Genomic DNA, 22052 nt, shown 5'->3' with positions numbered 1-22052 from the left:
TCATGGGTGCTTTCTGCTTGTTCACGCCCCACTGTGTCCTGAGTTAGTTCCCCCACCCCACCCCCAGCCAGGAACGTGCCTTTTACGGGTCAATAAAATTAGCGACTGATGGAGGAGGGGGCGGGAGCACAGAGTGCTAAGCTCCATGGCCTTGAATGTGGCTGGACTCACGGAGTCTGGACGCCTGTCATTCCAGTGCTAAACAGTGACAGCTGAGGGACCTGTGAGGGGGTTTGGGGTTTGGAGGAGAGCCCTGTGTTGCAAGGAAAGAGGAAAAAGACAGGCACCCAATATCCCTCTAGAGGCTGAGTCGTTATATGGTTGACCCTTGGACTGGGAATTGACCTTTAGGCAGAGTCTGGGGGGATCTGGGGGGGGTGTCTCCACCCATCTTCAATTTTGTGAGAGCCTCTGACTCGGGGGAAGGAGGCTCAGGCAAATCTGTTCTTGTTGCTACTTTGGCCTGGGGGTTTTCTGATAGAGCCAGGCTTGTGAACATCTGGACCAGACTGTCAGAATTGTATAAGGTCAGGAGGACTCCAGCTTTCTAACCCTCCAGTTTTCAAGTGTGGTGGTTCATTGCCTGTGGTCTTGGCACTTAGGAGGGTGAGGAAAAACTGCTGTTGGTTGAGTTCAAGCCTGGCCTGAGTGCAACCTTTCTAGCCTTAGGGGAAAAAAAGAAGAGGGAGAGGAGGGGGAGGGGGGAGGGGGGAGGAGGAGGGAAGGGGAGGAGGATGAAAGGAAGCAGGAAGGAAGAAAAAGAATGAAAGAGAGGAAGGAAGGAAGAAAGAAAAAAAGAAAGAAAGAAAGAAAGAAAAGAAAGAAAGGGGGAAGGGAGGAAAGAGAGAGCATGCACAGGCGTGAGCAAGCATGATTGGTGGCACATGCATGTTTGTAATCCCAGCATATGGAGGTGGAAGCTGGAGGACCAAGAGCTCAGGGTAAGCCTGGGCTACAAATGAGAGGGGGAGGGAAGGGAAAGAAAGAGAAAGAAAAAAAAGAAACCGGAACTCTCAGTGGCCCTGTTTGTCTGCCTACTCACAACCTCAAAATGCGTACGTACGGACTCCTCACCTCCAGGACTGGGGTGGGACTGGAGACCCCGCCCCTCCCGGCTCGTCCCCGCCCCCCCTGCCCGCCAGCCCCGGCCCGCGAGCCCAGAGCTTTTGCGCTGCAAACCAGGCAAGAGCAGGTGGCCACCGCTGGCTCCATCTCCTCCTTGCAGGTAAGACAAGCACCGAGGGCTGGTGCACACTGAGGACCTCGAGGGCAGCTCGGGAAGACAAGGCAGAGCCTTCTGTCCCCTGCCCGTCTCAAACCTAGGGGACGCCCAGAGACGACTCTGTCTGGGCTCTGTAGGCTGGTGCGAATAAACTCTGAGGAAGTTGGAGGGAGCCACTGGCTTTATGGGATGATGTCAAGGTCCGAGGACTGGGGAAAGCAGCAACGGGTATCACACAGAACAGTGTTACGAAGGGCAGCAGATGAGAGGGGGACTTCGTCACCCCAAGTGTCCTTTATGGATCCCAGGGTAATATCTTCGCGGTTCGGAGTGATGGAGTGAACCGAAGGGTTTCTGTTCTGGGGGCAAGTGAGGTGACAGCTGATGCCTATCTGCGTGGGACTTGGGTTTTCTGGTGCCCCTGGGTCATCTGCATCATTTGCATTTGGCTATAGATGGAGAGAGGAGGTGGGGAGTGAGGAAATGCCAGAATCCAGAGAGCCCAGGACCAGCATGTCGATTCTGCCTAGTGTTTCAGAGTCAGTCCCTGAGGATGAAGGCAGGCATGGGATAACTGTGCCCCCTTATGTGGGATTTGGGCTTTAGGATGTGCCTCTGCCTTCCAGAACTCCAGGAAAGGTTTTCTTGGCGACATGATCTGAGCTAACTTAGCTGTGATGCTGGGCTCCTGGAGTTACAAAAAAAGAGGCAACTTGAGACCTTGTGATCAGCTTAAGGAAAGCAAAGACCCCTGGGATGTGGAACAGAGGCAGATAAGGATGCCCCTACCTGATCCCAGTCAGGACTCCAGGAACCTTCCAGAGGTCTTCCCTAGCCTTTAGGCAGACTGAAGAGACCGTTAGGGCAGAGGAATTTTAAGGATCATCTAGATTCTTCATTCCATGATTTCTTCCCACACCAACCACCATTGTCAGCAAATTCTTCCTCGTGTACTATGCCCGTGTATATGTGTGTAGCACACATCTGCATGTGGTTGGAGGTTAGAGGACAATTTGCTAGAGTCAGCTCTTGCTTTCCACCATGTATTTGGATTTGGATGCCAGGGAATTGAACTCAGATCATCAGGCTTGACAGCAAGCGTCTTGACCTAAGGCGACATCACTGGCCCTTGCTCATTTCCAACCATCCTTTCTGCTTCTGGGAAGAGCTTCTTGCAGGGAGACAGTGAGCTGTAAGGCAGATGACCTTCAGGGTAGGAAGCACTGAGTCCTCCACCTCTGTACTTGCTTTCTTACTTGAAAATGGGGTTAAGGAAAAAAAAAAAAAAAAAGCTGGGCGGTGGTGGTGTACGCCTTTAATCCCAGCACTTGGGAGGCAGAGGCAGGCAGATTTCTGAGTTCAAGACCAGCCTGGTCTACAGAGTGAGTTCCAGGACAGCCAGGGCTACACAGAGAAACCCTGTCTCGAAAAAACCAAAAAAAAAAAAAAAAAAGAAAAGAAAAGAAAATGGTGTTAAGGTTAGAACCCACCTCATAGGGTAGCTGCAGGGATTTAATGAGAGTACCACAAAGAGCGCTTAGCATGGTCCCTGGCGCCTGGTGATGGCTCAACAGGTCTAAGTGTCCCCTCCTGGGTAGGACAGCAAAGCCGATCTGCAGGGGGTGGAGGTGGGGTGGAAAATTTTTAAAGCTTGTCCAGAAAGAGAGATGTCCTTCACTCCTCCCCTACCAGCCCCAGCCCCCTGCTGGGTCCCGTCTCTGTGCTGTCCAGACCCCTCACCTCCTCCTGGCTGTGTCGACTTACAACTGCGGGGTGAGGCAGGATCTGGGGAGCGGCTGGGGCCCACTTGGGGCTGTGCCTAAATGGAACAAGCTCTGCCTTAGATACCCAACTCGATAAAAATTCCCTGTGGGCGTCACCCTGCCTTCCCCGCCTCCAGAAATCCACAAGTTGGGATCAAACTGGGCTGGATTTTTCCAGGAAGAGGAATAATCGGGGGGGGGGGGGGGGGATTGTTCGAGCTGCCCTCCAGTGGAGGGAGGGAGAGCTTCAAGCTCATACCTGGCTCTAGTTCTGGTGGCCACCAAAGACTGCCAATCCATGAGCACCCTTAAAATCTGGGCAAGGGAAACAGGGCACAGGCCCTAGGCTGGGTGCTTTCAAGCGCTCTGCTCTGGATGCCTTCTGTGAAGTGTAGAAGAGTCAATGGGACCGAACATCAGGGCCACACTCTCAGGGCTGGAGAGAAAGTTCAGTTGGTAGAATGCTTGCTTAGCGTACATTACAGACCCTGTGGCTGGAAACAAGCTGAGGCCAGGTGTCTGTGTGGTTAGCCCTTGTGGTGCAGAGGTGACCTGGCTGTGGGACTGTAGCAAGGGTGGGGGTGGCTGGAGCTGAGGAGAGAATGGTGCCATCTCTCTACACTGATACTCCAGTGTGACACTCACCTCACCGGAAGCAGAAAAATCTGATTGTAAACCTGGTCTCCCAGGTTGCCATGAAGGCATCGTTGTCAAGGCAGGAGGCTAGAAAATAATTTCTTGATCATGGGGCTAGGGTTGTAGCTCAGATGGTAGAGTGCTTGTCAAGCATGCACAAGGCCCCCAGCGCTGCACAAAACCAGGTATGGTGTATGGTGGAAATGCTTGCAATCCCACAACTTGGGAGGTTTGGTAGGTGGAGTCAGGAGGATCGGAAGTTCTTCCTGTGTTCCATAGAGTTTGAAGCTAGCCTAGGATACATGGAACCTTATCACCAAAAAAAAAAAAAAAAAAAAAAAAAAAAATGGACATTTCATTAACAAGATCTATAAAATATATATTATTCTTATTTTTCATTACTAGGAATCAAACCCTAGACAAGTGCACTACAGCTGAGTCATATCCCAGAGAGTTTTGTTTTGTTTGTTTTGTGGGCCAAGGTCTGACAAAGTTATTCAGGCTGGCCTTAAACTTGAAGCAATTCTCCTGCCTCAGCTTATCACACAACTGAGATCAGAGGCCCGTGCCACCATACCATTAGAACTTTAAGATATTGGGACTTGTCACTTGTCTCTGTGGCCTACTAGTGGTTCTCTTGTTCTGTACCCCGCTAAGGTGACAGGGAACCTGGCTGAGCCTGTGACCATAAGTGCCATTTGGTCACCTCCCTCCCTATCCACCTCTCCTCTGTTAGAGTCGTAAACCTGGGCTTGGGCCACACATGTCTAGACAAGGAGTTTCAAGGTGAAATGAAAATTGTCAGTTGTCACCAATAAGCAGTCCCCCCTTGGGCTTCCTGACCTCATTCTCTAACTCAAAATTGGGACATTTTTTTTTTTACTGTCCTGTGATGCTTGAGTGGGAAGGGATGTTGAGGAGAGCTTGTTTTTCTTCCCAGCATGGTGAGGATGTAGCACTTTCTGTTCCCAAGGAGCAAGAATGAAATCAGCTTTCGTGCAGCAGCAAGAGGGATGAAAGCTAGATCAGAGGAAGAGAAGGCCGAATAGAATATCCAACATGCTTCCTATCCCTCTCATCCCATCCCATCACGGCTTTTTACATCCGCATCCAGGGAGGAGCTGGTTCTTCCTGAGGTTGGGGGCCAGCTAGCTGATGGCTGGGATCACTCCTGATAAATGGCTGTTCTCGGCTGTAGTGGCGTGCCCTGTGGCACCTGGACATCCTGTCTGCCCAGAAAACAAAGGTTTGCCACCTCTTTTGTTTGTGACCAGCTCTGTTCACTCAGGATTCTTACTGGGCTCTCTGGGGACCACCTTGTCCTTTGGACTCCTAACACTGCAAGGTTTTTTGTTTAGTTGGAGCTTTTTTGGAAGTAGACATACCCACCCACATGTATGTACTTACAAGTCACCCAACATGCCACCCAACATGCCACCTGGCTCACAAACCATTCCTGAGCACCAAGTCTCATGTGCCTACCCTTGCACACCTAACCTGATGCCCTACTATGTGCATCCTAGGCCCCTCCTACACTCACAGCCTCCCTGCCCTCTTCAGTGCCCTTCATTCACTTGGGGACCCATCAATTCCAGTGACCAGTGAGTGGCTGACTTATTTGACTGTGGTGCCTGAGGGTCAGGTACCTGCAGTGCCTCGGCATTGGGGACAGGAGGCAGTAGTACCATCTTCCTAGGGCTCCCCCAAGCCCTGAGAGACTTGATTAGCGCCTCATCTCTAAGGTTTCTCAGGAGTATCTAAGGGTCCTGAATCTCTAGATTGCTCTTGGGGGCTCCTTCTTCCCTATTCTATGAAGGTGTTTGCTTCTCTCTGCTGTGTGTGCCATCTATGTCCCCTTCCTCTCCATTTTTTTTCTATCCCTTTTCTCCATCACCACCCTCCCCTTCCCCCGTATACATATACACATACACCTTTTTTTCTGACTCTGGCTCTGTAGTTTTGTCTCTCTGTCTATTTTCTTTCATTTTGAAGACAGGCTCTCACTCTATAGCCCAGACTGGCCTAGAAATATATATATATGTATTACACCTAGGCTGACCTGGAACTCACTGTATATATAGCTCAGGCTGGTCTTGAACTCATAGCAGCCCTCTTGTGTTAGCCTCCTAAGTCCTGGGAAGACAGATGTGAGCCAACACCCCCAGGTTCACCATGTCTCTAACTCTCAGCTGAGGTGTGTTGATCTGTGTCTCTGGATCACACTCTCGAGGAAACTCAAGGGAACAGCATGGATGAATGTCTCAGGGTCATAGAAGGTGGCAAAGTATCCTGTACCTTCTAGGCCCTTCTCTTCCTTTAAGCAAATAAAGGGTATCAGGACCTGAAGACAATAAGTCAGTGTTGGTGCTTCTGTTCCCCTCTATTGAGAACTCTGGCTCTGGAGGTGGAATATTCTCCAATAGAGCCCAGAGTCATAGGCCTAGAAGCAGAACTGGGGTTCAGAGTGATGGAGGGGTAGCCCTTTGTCTGTCTTGTTGACCAGTTTGATCTTCAATGGAAGGCAAAGACTTATTATACTCTCCCTCAGAAGAAGTGTGAACAAGAGCAGGGCTGAATCAACACCTTTCTTTTTACTTTGAAGCAGCCAAGTTCAACTTAACCAACCCAAGTCCAGCTTCCTGCTCCAAACCACCATGGTGCCCCCACCCTGCTTCAGCCTTTCCGCCACTGTGGCCATGGGGCCTCTTTAAACAGTTCCCTGGCCTCTCTGCTCCCTGCTGCTGGCCACACCATGACCATGGCTCCTGCACAGGCCTTGCTGTGTTGGCTGCTTGTTTATTTGCCTAAGGTTTCCTTGGGTGTGGTGAGATCCAGATCCACAGACCCTCCCAAGCTCTAGATGCCGATGGAGAGGCCTGACCAATCCCAGCTACCCTACTTCTTGATTTGCCCTCTGGTGCCCAGGACCTCTCCACCCCCACCCTCCTGGCCTCGACTTGCTATTTCCTACACGACACCAGTTCTGTCCTGCTTTGAGAGTTCTGGAAGGGGTCAGGGAGCTGGAGAAGATGTGAGAAGCCAGAACCTTTGTGTTTTCTGTAGAGCCCCAAAGAGGAACGTGTGAGGTGTGGATTTCAGACCATAGGAGGAGTCTGCCCACCTTCCAGCCTGTTCTCCTTAGCTAAGCTTGAGGGGGCATTTCAGGGCCGCTTGAGAGAAGAAGGACTTTGTCCAGGGCTTGGGACAGTTACTTGTCTCAAGGTGCCTGACAAAGACAATTTAGGAAGGAAAGGTTATTTTGGCTTACAGTTGGAAAGCAGAGCTTTTCTCCAAAGGAGACAGGAACCAGAGGCAGGTGGACACATTGTGTTGGATAGTTGGACATGTTGTCTCGGAAGTCTGGAAGCGAAGAGATGAATTCTGTTGTTGGCTTACCTTTTTTTTTTCTTTTTTTGCTCCATGGAATCGAACCCTGGCTGTCCTGGACTGGCTCTGTAGACCAGGCTAGCCTCAAACTCACAGAAATCTGCCTACCTCTGCTTCTAGACTGCTTGGATTAAAGACATGCATCACCAAGCCCTTGCACTGCGTTCCTTATTTGGTCAGGGACCTTTACCCGTGGAATGGTGGTGCCCACCTTTAAGGTGGCTCTTCCTATCTCAGCCTAATCTAGATAACCCCTCATGAACATGCCTGGAAAATTTGTTTCCATGCTGATCCTAAATCCCATCAAACTGACAAGATGAACCATCCCGTGGCCCCTTCTAGGATTGCCGCAGGAGAATTATCCCTGGGACCTTGCGGTCTTCTAGGCGCTTATTTTGCACAGAACTTGACTCACCCCCGCTGTCTGGTCTTGCCCTGTGAGTACCACAGAAGGGAAAGACCTTTGTGCAGGTGATAGGCAAGTGCAGAGATCAAAGCCACTTGCCCAAGGACTGTCTTCCATCAGAGTACAGCCTTGAACCCAGATCTCCTTGGACAAAAAGACCCACAGGCAGCAGTGGCCTCTGGGGTTCTTTTTGTTGTTGGTTTGGTTTGGTTTGGTTAGTTCTTTCTGGTTTTGTTTTTTTTTTTTTTCTGAGGCAGGTTTTCTCTGTGTAACCCTAGTTGTCCAGGAACTAGCTCTGTAGATGAGGCTGGCCTCAAACTCACAGACGTCCATCCGTCTGCCCCCACCCTCATGCTGGGACTAAAGGTGTGGGCTATTTCTGCCTGGCTGGCCTCCAGCTTTTCTACTATCATCTTTGACCCACCTCCTGGAGGACCTTCCACCTAGGACTCCTCCTGGACCTGTGTCTCCAACTGGGAAAGGATGGCAGGGATAGGTGGTATTCCTGTGACCTGATTCTGAGGTATGATGTCCTAGTTAGCAGCTTCCTGGGGGTGGGGGAGAGGAGGGAGGAATTCAAAGCTTTTAGAAAAGCCAGAGGAGCACTAATTGGCAATTTGACTAGGCCTTGCTTAAGGCTAAGGGCAACTACTCAGGATCTTCAGGTTGAGGTGTGTGTTAGGGTAGAGAAGCCAAAGTGGTAATCACAAGGTTTTCCTGGACAGTCTTGCCAGCAGCCAAATGTAAGAGCCAGGAGTGAAGAGACAGTCAATTGAGGCAGCTGTGTATGCGTGTGTCTGTGTGTGATACAAGGGAAGATAGGCCTGGGTGGGGATGGGGAATGAATCTACCCTGGTGTGTCTTCTCTCCTGTCAACATGGGCTTCTCTTGAACTTCCCTGGGAACATCCCCCAGGGGTGTACACCCTGTCTGTCTTTTCTCCCAGGGCCCTGGGAGTCCTATCCCACTTCCCCATTTCTTGTCACACGGACACCGGTTTGGTCAACAAACACTTATTGTGTGCCTACCCTGGGCTCTATCTTGGGAATTCAAGGGAGAACAGAAAAGCATAAAGAGAAGCCAGTAAGAGGAGACAGAGAGAGAGGCAGCTAAGGATGTAGCTGGGTTGGCCTGGGTTCAATCCTCAGCGCCCGATAAACTGGTAAGGAAGCAGGAGGATCAAAAGTTTGAGTCTACCTTCTGCTACTTGTCTTTTAAAAAACCAGAAAATGTCAGAGAGAGCTCTGCAGGGAAAAGTGCTTTCCACTGAGCCCGGCAGCCTGACATCTGTTCCTAGGACCGACATGGTAGAAAGAGAGAAAGAGAGAATAATTTGTCCTTTGACTTCCACAGAAGTGAGCACAGACAGACAGACAGACAGGCATATACACTTGTGCATAATTTTTTTAAAGGAGACAAGACAGGGCTGGAGAGATAGTTTAGCAGTTAAGAGCACTGACTGCCGCTCTTCCTGAGGTCCCAAGTTCAATTCCCAACAACCACATGGTGGCTTAAAACCATCCATAATGGGATCCAATGCCTTCTTCTGGTGTATTTGAAGAGAGCAACAGTGTACTCACATAAATAAATAAATCTTTAAGAGAGAGAGAGAAAAGAAGGAAGACAGAAAACCCATTTTAGAAAGGGCTATGAGGAAGTTTCTCATGGAGAAGATGCCCAGAGCAAAAAGGAGGAGCCCAGAGCTAATGAGAGTTCCAGATAGAAAGCCCAGGTGTGGGGAGGGAAGGCTTAAGGGGCTCCTGGGACAGAAAGACCCTGGTGTGGTTAGAGCATCTGTCACGTGGGGATGAGAGTGATACAGAAATAGATTGGGTGAGCACTGACTATTTTGACCTGGATATTTTAACCCCCAGGATGTTTTGAATACAAACATTTTTTAAATCAAAACATGCCTGCACTGGGCATTTTCAGGGAGATGTTTTCCACTTTAACACTATTCATCCGACTTAATTCAACTTAATTCCTTAATGAGGTTTTTTCTTTTCCCCTTCCTTCCTTCCTTCCTTCCTTCCTTCCTTCCTTCCTTCCTTTCTTTCTTTCTTTCTTCCTTTTATATTTTGTCTTTTTTTTTCCAGAGCTGAGGACCGAACCCAGGGCCTTGTGCTTGCTAGGCAAGTGCTCTACCACTGAGCTAAATCCCTAACCCCTCTTTTATTTATTTATTTATTTATTTATTTATTTATTTAATTTTTAAAATTTTTAATTTTCTTCCCTATGGTACAGTGGGACAAATGTCCATGCTTTTCATTTTGTTTTAATTTCAACCAAAACTCTTTTTTTTTTTTTAAATCACCATCAATTCCTTGTGCATGTTCCCACTGGGATTTGATTCGTCCAACAGTCTGGGAGCCACAGGCTCTGAGTACCAGGCTCCACCAGTGTGTACATGAGCATCACCGGGTGACTTTATCCAATTTGGGAAGATTGGAGAGTAAAGACGGGACTTGTGGTCAAGATTTCACTGTTTTGTCGAGTTCAGTCAAGAATGGGGTTTCTCCTTGCCAGCGTTTGGTAATCACTCTGTCACTTCTACCAGGAATATTTTTAGTAGGCAAGTAGTATTTATATCTCAGCTAATCTGTGGGAAGGGCAGGATGGGAGGGGTGCTGGGAGAAGGAAGAAAGATTTGAGAGAGGACAAGAAGCGCCCAGTCATCCAACCCAGAGTTTGCAGGCCACATGAAGCTGTAGATAGCTATGAATGTGGCCCAGCACAAAACTGTAAATTTACTTAGAAACATTATGAGATTAGGAAAAAAAAGTGTTTCTTTTGTTTGTTTGTTTATTTCAGGTTTTTGTTTTCTGAGACAGAGTTTCTCTGTCTAGCCCTGGCTGTCCTGGAACTCACTCTGTAGATCAGGCTAGCCTTGAACCTAAAGATCCACTTACCTCTGCCTCCTGAGTGCTGGGAATAAAGGTGTGCACCACCACCATCTGGCTTAAGGGTTATTTTTATTTATTTGTGTGTGTGTGTGTGTGTTATGCATCTGTGTGGATTTTTGCCATGTGTGTACAGAGGAGGAGAGAGGCCAGAAGAGGACATTGGATCCACTGCAGCTGGAGTTACAGTAACTGAGGCGCCACCTCTCTAAGCTCAGTTGCATGCTTGCTTGCTTGCTTGCTTGTTTCCTTCTTTCCTTCTTTCTCCTCCTCCTTGGTTTGTAATTCATTTGCAAGTTTCTTTAGCAGGACCTTTGTAAATTGTAAATAACAATGTTGCAATATTGAAAGACAAGACTGGTTGGTATCATTATATACCTCCTAGCTGAGGTGAGGATTTTTCCCCAAAGGAAGGGAACTTCAGAGCTTTTGTCTGTGGCAGGGTCCCACTTCTTACCTTAGGCTAACCTAGCATCACTGATTAGTTCAGCTGGTCTTGAACTCACAGCAACCCAACTACCTTGACCTCCTAAGGGCTTTACCTTTTAAAAATATTTATTTATTTGCTTGTTTGTTTGTTTGTTTGTTTGTACATGTGCACAGCACTACCTTGGCCTCCTAAAGACTTTTCCTTTTAAAAATATTTATTTATTTACGTGTTTATTTATTTATTTATTTATGTGCACAAGCACATGCCCACGGCTTCGAGTGTATGAGGTCTGAAGTCTCGTGGGAGCTGGCCGTCTCCTTACATCATGTGGATTCCAGGGATCAAATTCAGGTCGTCAGGTATGGTAGAAAGAGCCTTTCTCCCCTGAGTTACCTCACTGGCCTCCTGGGTGCCTTTAAAAAGACAGATGACATGCTCAGAGCTTGCTTGCTTATTGATTGACTGATCTATTTATTTAGTGATGCTGAGGATAGAACCAAGGGCTTTGCCAATGCTAGGATCTTCACACTAGCTTCCCTCTGTGTGTAGAAAATATTTTGGAGGAGGAAGAGGTGAGAGAGACAGATGGAGCCATCAGATGAGGTGGCTATCATTCCCCCATTCAGGAGGACTGGAGATTTAGCAAGACAGAAAAGGAGGAGCCCATACCACCCCCTTGGCATCCTATCGTGCGTGGCCTTCCACACCTCCCTTCCTCCTGATATTAAAAACAACTTAGAGACTAGAGTCTGGCCCCAGGGTTTGTGCAGGGTAGGAACCAATGCCTAGAGTGTCTGCCCCTCAATGCCAGCTGGGGAGGGGATGCATGACCCCACCCATTCAGAGTCACATGTCTGGAGCTAACACTGGCCACAGACCTGGCCCTGAAACAGACCCAGACACAGGGTACTTGTCTTGCTGTGGCTGGGAGCTCAGGGTGTGACCCTGGGCAAGGGTATAAAGGGGCCTCTGTCGGTGTGGGGCACGGTGCCCACCTGGACCAGGCCAGGCGCCAGAGAAGTGAGGAAGTGGCCTGAAAATACTGAAGGGGAGAAACTTTGAGGTGACACACCTGAGGTTTGAGTGTTGTATGGGCTAAGTAACTTCCTCACCTGGAAGGTGGGGATCTAGACCCTAGCTTCCCTGACCAGCAGAGTCAGCACTATTTGTTGACTGACTGATGACCGATCAATCGTTAAGAATTATTTAACCCTGACGCATGACATTACCATGTGCATGTTTGCTAAGCACTTTATAGGTATTGACTCATTTGATCCCCATGAAGACTCACTAAGTGAGTACTATTAGTATCTGTCCTTATAGTATACATGGGGAAACTGAGGCTCAGAGGCAAGATCTGAACCCATGTCCTATAGCTATAAACTCTTGTTTCCGGAAAGCAAAGTGGGCATTCTGTAGGCTGGGTGCTTTAGCGGGTGTGTGGGTCCTTCCGAGGGAGGATGCTTCCCAGACCGTGTGTATCTTAGGAAATATAACTATGCATCGTCCCCATGCTGAGAGACAGTAAGAGGATGGAATTCACACTTCTTAGGAGCAGTACAGGTAGGACAGAGCAGCAATCCGGAGGAATTCTGTTGCAGCCCTGCTGCCTAGGGCCCAGCTGTGGCAGCTGTTGTCCCAGGCAGAGGCTGAACTAGATCTACATTCCTTCAACACAGTTGTGTTATACCTAAGGGGTGACCATCTGGGACCACGTTCTGGGGACAAGCTGATACCATTCCCTAGAGGCTAATGTCCATTAGAACACAAAGCGTGGCATGAGGGTCACAACCCAGGTCTGAAGACGGAAGCCAGCCTAGGAGTGTGGTGAGCAGGTCTTCCCAGGCTGAGATGGCAGCCAGGTAGGGGTAGGAAGGTAGGAGCTGGGGTAGGAGTGGGGTGGGGAAATGGGGTGGGTAGCTCAGGAAACAACAAGCAATGTCACTGGATGGAGACTCCAAGAGCCAAGCTTTTCCTACTAGCATCTCTCTGTCTGGCTGCTCCTTAGAACCACCTGGGTACAGTTAAAAAAGCAAACACAGATAGGCATAGGAACACAGGACTGTAATCCCAGGACTCAGGAGGCTGAAGTAGGAGAATGCTGAGTTTGAGACCCTGAGCTACATATTCAAGATCCTGTCTCAAAAACAAAACCAAAATAGAGCATTTGGACATATACTTGGGGGGAGGGGGTGTGGATCAGAAACGCACAGTCATCCTGGATTACATAGTGAGTTCAAAGTTAACTTGGCCACAGGGCACCCTGTCTCAAAAAGGGAGAGGAGAGTGATGGGAGAGATGGCTGAGCAGTTAAGAGCACTTGCTGCTCTTCCAGAGGACCTGGGTTCAGTTCCCAGCACTCTCATCAGGTAACTCACAACTGCCTGTAACTCCGGTTCCATAGGACCCAGCATCCTTTGATCTCCTCTGTGGTGCACACAAACTCACACAGGCATACATACATACTCATAAATAAAGCGCAAACTTGTCTTAGTCATTGTTCTATTGCTGTGAAGAAACACCATGACTATAGCAACTGGTGTAAAGGAAAGAACTTCACTGGGGCTTGCTTGGAGTTTCAGGGGCTTAGCACATGGTGGGGAGCATGGCAGGAGACCTGTCAGGTCAGGCATGGTGCTGGAGAAGGAGCTGAGAGCTACATCCTACATGCCTAGATCCACAGGCAGAGAGAGGGAGAGGGAGAGGGAGAGAGAAGAGAGGAGAGAGGAGAGAGGAGAGAGGAGAGAGACTGGACCTGGCATGGGTTTTTGAAACTTTCAAGTGCCCTACCCACCTACCACTACCCCCAACTGCCCCCCTACCCCCACACACTTCCTCCATCAAGGCCACACCCCCTAATCCTTCTAATCCTATCAAATAGTGCCACTCCTCCAGTGACTTTGTATTCAAAAGATATGAGCCTATGGGGGCCATTCTTATTCAAACCACCACACAGATCTTCAAACAAACAAACAAACAAACAAACAAAAACAAAAATTCTTTATTCCAGGTATCTGAATCTGAGGGGTGTGGTGGGTGCTGGGGGAGGCTGCTGCCAACCCCCCCAGGAAATACTTCCAAGGCCAGTTATGTCTTTGGATGGCTGCTGGACACAAGATTCTAGCCCTTAACTGCATATCAGAATCACTTGGGCAGAAGTTCAAGCTCCTCAGGCCATAGCACCAGCCAAGCCCATCAGAGCCTACAAGGGGCTTGGGCAGTAGAAGTTTTCAAAGTTGTTTGTGGTTCTGGTTTTGGTTCAGGTAAGTAAGCAGAGTCAAGGACCTCTCCAGTGGACCTGTCCCACTTGCCCGTCAGATCTGGACTGGGACTTAATATTACCTCTCAGTTGTCTCAGATGCCATGAGGAGTGTTTGACCAAGCACAGAAGTGAGCCATTGCTTCACAGCCAGACTGTGTCCTGGGCCTCACAATCTATAGCTGAGGCCTTTGAGTAGCTCAGCTAGGGGAGGCCTCTAGGGATTGAACAGAGGAGACTGGGGCCCAGGATATAATGATGCACTCTGTATCAGCAGGGTCTTTCTCAGAACTGTGATGATGTATACTTCAATTCCAGGCAGAGGCAGTTCAAGGCCAGCCAGCACTACAGAGAGAGAGAGACAGAGACAGAGAGACAGAGACAGACAGAGAGAGGGGGGACTCTTAGTGATCTATGCCAGAGGAGGGTACCTGGATATGGTCAGCTATTCCCTGGTTGACAAGATGAATGCTCTGGCCACCCCATACTGCTAGCTCCTTTGGCCAGTTGGCTTGGAGAGACAGACTTCCTCCAACCAACTCCCAGGGTCGCCCTCAGTCCCTCTCTTCTGGACAGATTAGATTGTGTCTCACACCAAGGACCAACTGTGGGTTCCTGGGCTGGGCTGGGTGGGAGGATCTTGCTGGACCAACTCATTAAATAAAAGGTTCAGGAAATGAAGGGTGGGGTCAGGAGCCACAGATCTTAATTTCCGTAGTGTTGGCCCTGGCTTATGGTCAGGGCTCCTGTGGGCATCTTCTGAATGCCTCTCTTGAAGTAAGGAGGAAGGGAGCCAAGGTTGTCCCAGGGGGACCCCCAACTCTTGGTCTCCATATTCCCTTCCAGGCAGTAATTCCCATGAAGTCCTCCCCAAAGCCAACTACTTTCTAGACTGCAGTGAGTGACACTCCTACTGGGGAGGCGCTGCCCCTGCTGTTACTCAAACTCTCCAGCCTCCTCCTCTCCAGCTTCAGCCTCTGTGGAACCCAGACTCTGCAAAGCTGAGTGAGGAGGCTGAAATAATTTCCATTGCTTTGATATTAACCGCAAGGAGGAATCGGCTCTGGTCTGGGAAAGATTGCGGTTAGGCTGGCAGGTTTGGGGTGCAAGATGACAGACAAGTGGGGGACGGGATGGAATGAGGACCCATAGCTTGGGAGAGGGTACCCTGAAGGCTTTTTTCCCTACCCAAGCTTGTTTGTCTTCCTACTACTTTTGAGCCTTTGGTTTCTACATCGGAGCTGTGAGGAAGTTCTTTCTGAGATCTAATCCTGGTCTGCTATAATTAATGTTTTCGTCTTTCTCATCGACGGGACTTTACAGTTTGGAGGGTACTTGGTGTTGTTATCCCCATTGCCGAGAAGGGAGATGTTTCAACCTCATGGCTAATAAGTGACCAAGTTGTGACACAAACTTCTCTGCCTGATTCAGTCACACCTGTCCTCATGCGAATCCCTCAAAATTACACCCGGAGACACACAAGTGCCCCTCCCCCATCTCACCAACTCCAAAGTGTTCAGTCCTAAAGAGAGTTTGGGGATCCGTCCCCCTGCCTCTATCCCTGCTGAAGTGCCCGAGGACCAGCTCCTGTGCCCAAGGACCAGGGGAGGGGGTTGGTAGAGTTGGGGAGTCAGGGTGTCAACTGCTGTGCTCCTTCATGGGCAAAGCCTTTGAACATATAATGTGATAATCTCTGCTTGATTGCCAAGGGCCTCCCTGGGTTCATCCAAGAATCCGTTAGGGACCTCACAGGAGGAGCAGTTCAGTGTCTGTGCTGGGCTCTCTGCCTCCTTGCCCCACTGCATGTTGGGAAGGATCTGCTTGTTCTTTAGCTGCAAGACACAATTACCAGACACTGCTAGAAATGAGTCAGGCTTCCCGCTTTGAGACCTGGATGGGAAGGGGTGGGGGCTGGGCTTCTCGCCTGTATTGAGCTATAGAATATTCCAGATCAGTACTGCTGGCTCGCCTGGCCAGGAGACTGATGGGAGAGCCTAGAAACAGCTCCACCAGGGCCTCAGAGGCCATTCTACTCCCCCGTCTCAATGTCCTGGCTGGGAAACTGAGGCCAGCTGTTGTCCCCACGGCATTCCTACTCAGAAGCCACCCAATTAGCACCCTGTCTGACTCTGTGTTCCCAGCGCCTGTCTCATTATTTAGGGATTTATGATTGTCCCGGTCACTGTGAAGGACAACTGTCTGGGTTTCCATGGGGGGAGCCCGGCCAGCAAGGAGCCCAGAAATGGCAGGAGGTGGTGCCATCCTGCTTCGGGGCAGGATGGAGATTTGATTTCAGGGGGATTTGCGGCTAGTGGGGAGCCGCCCTGGCCACATGGTGGCTCAGGGCTATTTTAGGAAGAGGTGGGTGGAGGAGGGGCTGTGACTCTGTCCCTACAGTAGGAACATAAAGAACCCAGGATGGATAGGGTGGGATGCTGACCTAAGATTGGGGTTCCCTCTTACCCTTCTGGGACCCATGGACCCAGAACTAAGGCAGAACAATTGCGCCCTATGTGGGTAATAGGTAAGATGGAGGAACAGCTGGGTAGGGATGAGGTTCCCGGGCCTGATCCCTATGGCAAAGGGGCCTTGGTCCCACAAGTTCTTACTGCTGTTATTCTAATTATTAAAAACAGTTGTATATGTTTATAACCAAAATTACATTTGCCGAGGGGCTCGAGATGAGTTGGTAGAGAGGGCCTGTCAAGCATACAGAAGCCCTGGGTTTCATCTCCAACAGGAATAAAACTGGGCATGGTGGCACATGCCTGTAATCCCAGCACTAGGGATGCAGAGGCAGGAGGATCAGAATTCAAAGTCATCTTCTTGCTCTAAAGTGAGCTTAGGGCCAGGCTGGGCTGCACGAGTGTCTGTCTCAAAAGGAAGGAAAACAAGAATTACATGTATTGGGCTCTCAGGGAAGGTCCCTGGTGAGGGACAAGGGGACAGACTTAAAGGCTCTCCAGCTCCTCCTGTTCTTCAGGATCCAAGTTGGGTCGTAGTATAAGCCCCTCCAGGCTCAGCATCCTCATCTTCAGGGCAGATACCAGGTATGCCTAATGAATGGTGCCATGCTGTTAGCCAGGCATCTGTTTTGTCCAGGACTCTGTGAAGATGATCTCACAACACCTGACACTGGTGTTTATTCGTTGCCTTGTTTTACATGCTCAGAGAGGGGAGGTAACCTGGCCAAGCTCACACAGCCAGAAAACCGTGTCTGGTCTGCTTTTGTAAAACTTACTGTGAGCCGTTTTGTTCATTCTGTGAATCTAGTGACGTGTGCTGAGCAGTGCCTGGGGCTGCTGCACAGAGAGGAAGAGGAGGCAATGGGATGAGACCGGCAGGAGTGAGTTCCAGGATGGGCAAACTGGAGACGTGGTGGCTTTATTTAGATCCTGGGTCATTTTATCTGGCTGGAGAGGAATAAAAAGAACTAGAGGACTGGATCCCTCACCTGGCGAATGGAAGATGGGTGGGGGTTGGAGGTGGGGGTGTGGGGCGAGCGCCAGCTGATCCAGCAGTCACACAGAAGGATGCTGTCTCTTTCCTCCTTACTTCACCCTTTTTGTTTAGTGTTGCTTTTTCTGTTTAAGACAGGATGTCACAATGTAGTCCAGGCTAGACTAAAACTGACTCTGTAGCCTAGACTGGACTCAGACTCATGATCTTCCTTCCTCAGCCTCTGGAGTGAGGACTCTCAGACATTTCCCCATTATGCCTGACCCTGTCACAATTTATAGGGCAAAAGTCACCCAGCACATCGGAATAGGCTCTTAGAAGCACCTCCGCATAGAGGGGAAAAAAATAACCTAGACTCTGGAACCAGCCAGATGGGTTCAGATCCTAGGTCCACTTCTCTTTTGCTGTGTGACCTGGGACAGGTGAGGTAACCTCTCAGAGGTTCATCCATCCATATCAGCGATATGAGAGTCTCACTGATCTTTTGGAAATCGTCAGAGTCAAAGTGTTGCTAAACATGGGAAGGGTCTAGAAGACAAGGCCAGACCCAGAGGGCAAATTCTTGTCAATGTGCAGGGTTACTTTCAGGGATGTGTTTTATCCCTGAGTATCTAGGGGAAGCCACATCTTTGTGACGGCCCCGAGCCGGCACCTGTGACCCTGATGAGTGACGCTGGAGGCCCAGCAGATGGGGCCAGCAACATAGACATTGGTCTGTTGTTCATCTATCCAGAAAGTTCGCAAGAACTGTGCCATAGTTTGGTGGTGGAGCACTGGCCAAGCATGTGTGAAGCTGTGGGTTTGATTCCAAGCATGTCAAAAATAAAGAAGGGGAGTCACTGGGGATGAGACATGGGGGCTGAACTAATAACCCACAGCTACAGCCCGTGGAAGCAGGTCCGGGGTTTCACAGGCCCTCGGCTCTTTCTAGATGGCAGGAGAGTTAAGGGATGACATCATTAATAGATTACAGGGTTGAGACAGGAGGGTGTGTTCCTCATTCTCTTCTAAAAGGGAAAAGCCCAAGCCAGTGGGAAAAGATGGAACTGGGATGCTGGGTGAGATACTAGGCAGGATATAAAGTTACCTGGGTTGGGAAGAGAGGCTCAGAGTAGTGGGGAAGCAGCGTGGGGTTTCAGAAGCCAAGGATAAAGTGTAATAGGTTCAGTGTGCTCTGTCGGGGGTAGGGGGGTTCCTGGAAGAGGAGGAAGAGGAGGAGGAGGAAGGGGAGGGGGAGGAGGAGCGCACCAAGGGCAGCGTACAGAGAGATATGGTTTCAAGCTGGGACAAAAGATCTCTTTGGAAGATGCTGTAGCCAGATCTCTATGTAAAGCATATGGGTTGTTCCATGTCAGGTGGAACAGGTGGAGGACCAGTATGTGGATGGCACAGGAAAAAGACTGTCTCCCCCAGAGATGAGCTAGCTAGCGGTGGGATGGGGGCATTCTATGGAGTTGTGGGGTCTCTGCCAGAGGCATGTTAAAGTTTAGGATGGAGGGAGAGTGACTGGTCAGAGATAGTGTAAAAGGGATAGGGTGACCTCTAAGGTCCCTTCCAAGTCTGAGCAACTGCATTCACCACTGACAGACGTGGGGTATGGACTGTAGGATGCCAGTGTGCCTGGGTCTGGAGGGAGGATGTGTGTCCCCTGGGGTGTTGTATATCCAGTGTGGATCGTGGCTGCTGTCTCTTGCCTGGATTTACTTTTTAAAAGTCTGCCAACTACCCTATTGAGATGTAATCCATGTACCGTACCATCATCAGCCTGTCTAAGGAGTACGAACTTCAAAATGGACATGAATCTGTCCTTCCACAACTCTTTGTGGAGAATCTCCTAAGTATTCATCAAGCCTTGTGTGGGTGTTTCAGGTACCTGGGAAATACAGGCCTTGCGTCCATGGGGGAGACAGGTAAGCTTTCAACCAGAAGAGCAATCAGTTGGGAGATGTAGGAGATGGCTGAGACAGAACAGAGAAGAGCCAGGGACCGGGGTCTGGGGAGGTGACATCTGAGCTGAGGAGGCCAGCCACAAGTAGATTCTGTGAAGGTCAAAGGAGTGTTCCAGGCTGATGAACACCAAGGGCAAAGGCCCTGGAGTAGCAAATAGTTGGTAGCTTGGAAGGCTGGAGCCTGGGTAGCAGTCCAGTGCCCTGTCGGGTGAGCCAGGCATCCCCAGGGTTCCGTGGTACTTTCTCTCTAGGTGGCCTGTTCACTTAAGGTTCACCTCAGGTCAAGAAGAGGTGGGCAGCATGCAAAAGCCCTGTGACCCTTTTCTATGACTTTCTTACCTGGTGATTGCTTCTCCAATGCCTAGTGACATGGCTACCATCAGGTTGTGACACCAGCCCCTGCCTCTGCAAATCCCTCTGCTGTCTCCTCCCCAACACTCTTCCCTCCTTCCCCTCACCTCTGGACAGTCCTGAAGTTTGGTGCTCACTTCCTGAGTTACTTTAGACCGGGCTCTTTTCTGTTCTGTGAAGCAGGGACTCAGCCAGTCTGGGCAAAGTGGATGTCTTCTGGCATCTAGGAGTGTGCCTTGAACGCAGGTCTTTGCCTCTTTCCAAAAACAAAAGGTCCGGGAGGAGGATGGGCCCACTGCGATGGCTTAGCTCTTTAGCCAGGGGAAGGAGTCCCTCTCTCTCTCTCTGGTTCTCCAGAGCCGTGCTGGGAAGGCTCCTGGCAGCTACTCCAGAGGGCGCAGGCAGTGCAGGGGCGGGATCGGAGGAGGCGCGGGACAGGAACCGGCCAGCCGCAACTGCAATTGCAATCGCCCTGGTGCCGCTCAGCGGGGTGCGTCCTTGGCCCTGTTCAGGTAGGCGGGGGCGCCAGACTCTGGGATCCCAGTGTAGGCTGATATGGGGCAGAAGGTGGGGGGTACAAGTTTAGCAGGGTTGCTTGGATGGGTTGGGGGGCTGCAATGAGGTCCTGCCTGCCCCCCGCCTTGTGACCTGGGGGTATCTAACTTAACCTGAAGCTGAGAGGTTGGGAAGGCGACGGCCTGCGTAATGATGGCAGGAAAGACTTGCTTGGAGAACTGATGGACAGGGAGGTGAGATCTCTCGGTAGCTAGGGATTTGTCTTTGGGAATGAGGATCCATCGGGAGTTTAGAAGATCCCAGAGTCCAGCTAGCCCATGAGCACTTGGGTGGGCTCTAAAGGAGATGTCTTGGGTCTTTTGAGGAGTACAAAGAACACTCCCACCTGCGACCTTCTCAGGCATCAAAGGCCTTCTTGCCTTAACCCCCCACCCCAATCCTAGGGCTTTCCTTATTTTCAGCAAAGAGGGTGCCCTCCTAGCTTGATCCTTCCCCACACCCCCTCTGAAGCTATCCCTGGAACCTCCAGGCTCTCCTCCCCGGGCCCCCAGGACCCTCTTACTTTGGGAGTGCTGGTGGGTGGGGCTGTAGGCAGAGGGTGTGTTTCCGGATGCTACTCTTCTCAGCACTTTAAGGAGTGGGACTAGGAGAGGGGGATCAGGCAAGCTCTGCCAGGATGCAGGCACAGGGATGCCTGGGAGAGGGCATGAGAGCACCCACTCCCACAAGTTAGGGTTCTTCAGCTTTTCCAGGCAGCAAAGGGAAAAGGAGTCCTGAGGGTAGCCTTCCCTTCCCCCACATTAGAGGTAGTTACTCTGAATTGCTATTGAGGACGATGCCAGGAGAGATGCCAGTTAGATAGTAAGAAGGACTTCCTTATTTCTTAAGAGTGGGTTGTGGGTCTTTCAGAGAAGTCTTAAGGCTCAGGAGAGGAAGCCCCTATCTTTAGGGCTTTCAGAGAGGAGGGAGGTCCCCTGGAGCACCCAGACACCAAGGAGTGAGGAGAGGGCAGGGCATGGAGAGATCAAGGCGGTGATCTTACCCTGTACCACCACACCCCCTCACCTCCTCTGCCCTCTCACCCTTCCTTGGAGCTGGATGAAATCTTGACTTTCCAAAGCTCTTGGCCAGCTCACTCCCAATCCTAAGCACTCAAAAGTCCCCAGGGAGGAAACAGGTTTCTGTTGTCACTACTTGAGATAGGACACAGACATGGCTATCTGGCATTTGTCCCGTGGAACCTCAGGCCTGGCTTCTGCTTCCTGGGCCCAGGCCCAAGCATCCTGTTGTATGGGGCTAGAACACAGGCAGAACTGTTATTGTTCAGACCACCCATCTCAGGACTCTTGTGGGGTCCGAATCATGAGATGACCCCTTACCCTGCAGGCTCTAGGTCCCTTTCCATTCTGCCCTCTGCATTCCTCATGGGGACACAGTAGCTGAAAACTGCATTAAAATCCAGGATTCTGAAATTCTGCATTTGTTATCTGTCCAGAGTGGTGGAGAGCAGAAAGCTGTGCTTGAGTGCTCCCTCCACCCAATACTGAGTGTTCCCTCCACCCAATCCCGAGTGCTCCCTCCACTCCACCCCTCAGCCCCCCTGTGAACAGATAGATACCCGCTAGACAGAAGCCTTCATCAGTTCCCTGGGTCCCAGCCGGCTTGGCTAGGTATCACTGATTGCATGTACTAAAGAGCTGTTTCCTTTACTAACCCTGGGAGATGGCAGTAAGGAGGTGGCTGAGGTGGCAGAGAGGCCACCAAGCTTGGTGAC

General features: G+C 50.3%; 1 protein-coding gene across 5 annotated transcripts in view; it reads left to right on the top strand.

Moving 5' to 3' along the window:
* The first annotated feature begins 820 nt into the window (after positions 1-820).
* Znf385c (zinc finger protein 385C) overlaps positions 821-22052 on the top strand; it is a 56111-nt gene continuing 34879 nt past the window's right edge. For 3 of the 5 annotated variants that reach the window (XM_028780627.1, XM_028780628.1, XM_028780626.1), the window contains exon 1: positions 821-941. In XM_028780627.1, coding sequence (XP_028636460.1) covers positions 908-941 — 34 coding nt within the window. In that variant the 5' untranslated portion in view covers positions 821-907. Of the gene's footprint in view, positions 942-1140; positions 1226-13905; positions 14008-22052 lie in introns of those variants that run through there. The other 2 variants (XM_028780629.1, XM_028780631.1) reach the window with 2 other exon arrangements.

The sequence above is a fragment of the Grammomys surdaster genome, unplaced genomic scaffold, assembly GCF_004785775.1.
Source record: "Grammomys surdaster isolate TR1022 unplaced genomic scaffold, NIH_TR_1.0 371, whole genome shotgun sequence".
Classification (NCBI taxonomy): Eukaryota; Metazoa; Chordata; class Mammalia; order Rodentia; family Muridae; genus Grammomys; species Grammomys surdaster.
This window is presented reverse-complemented; position numbering and strand designations above follow the sequence as displayed.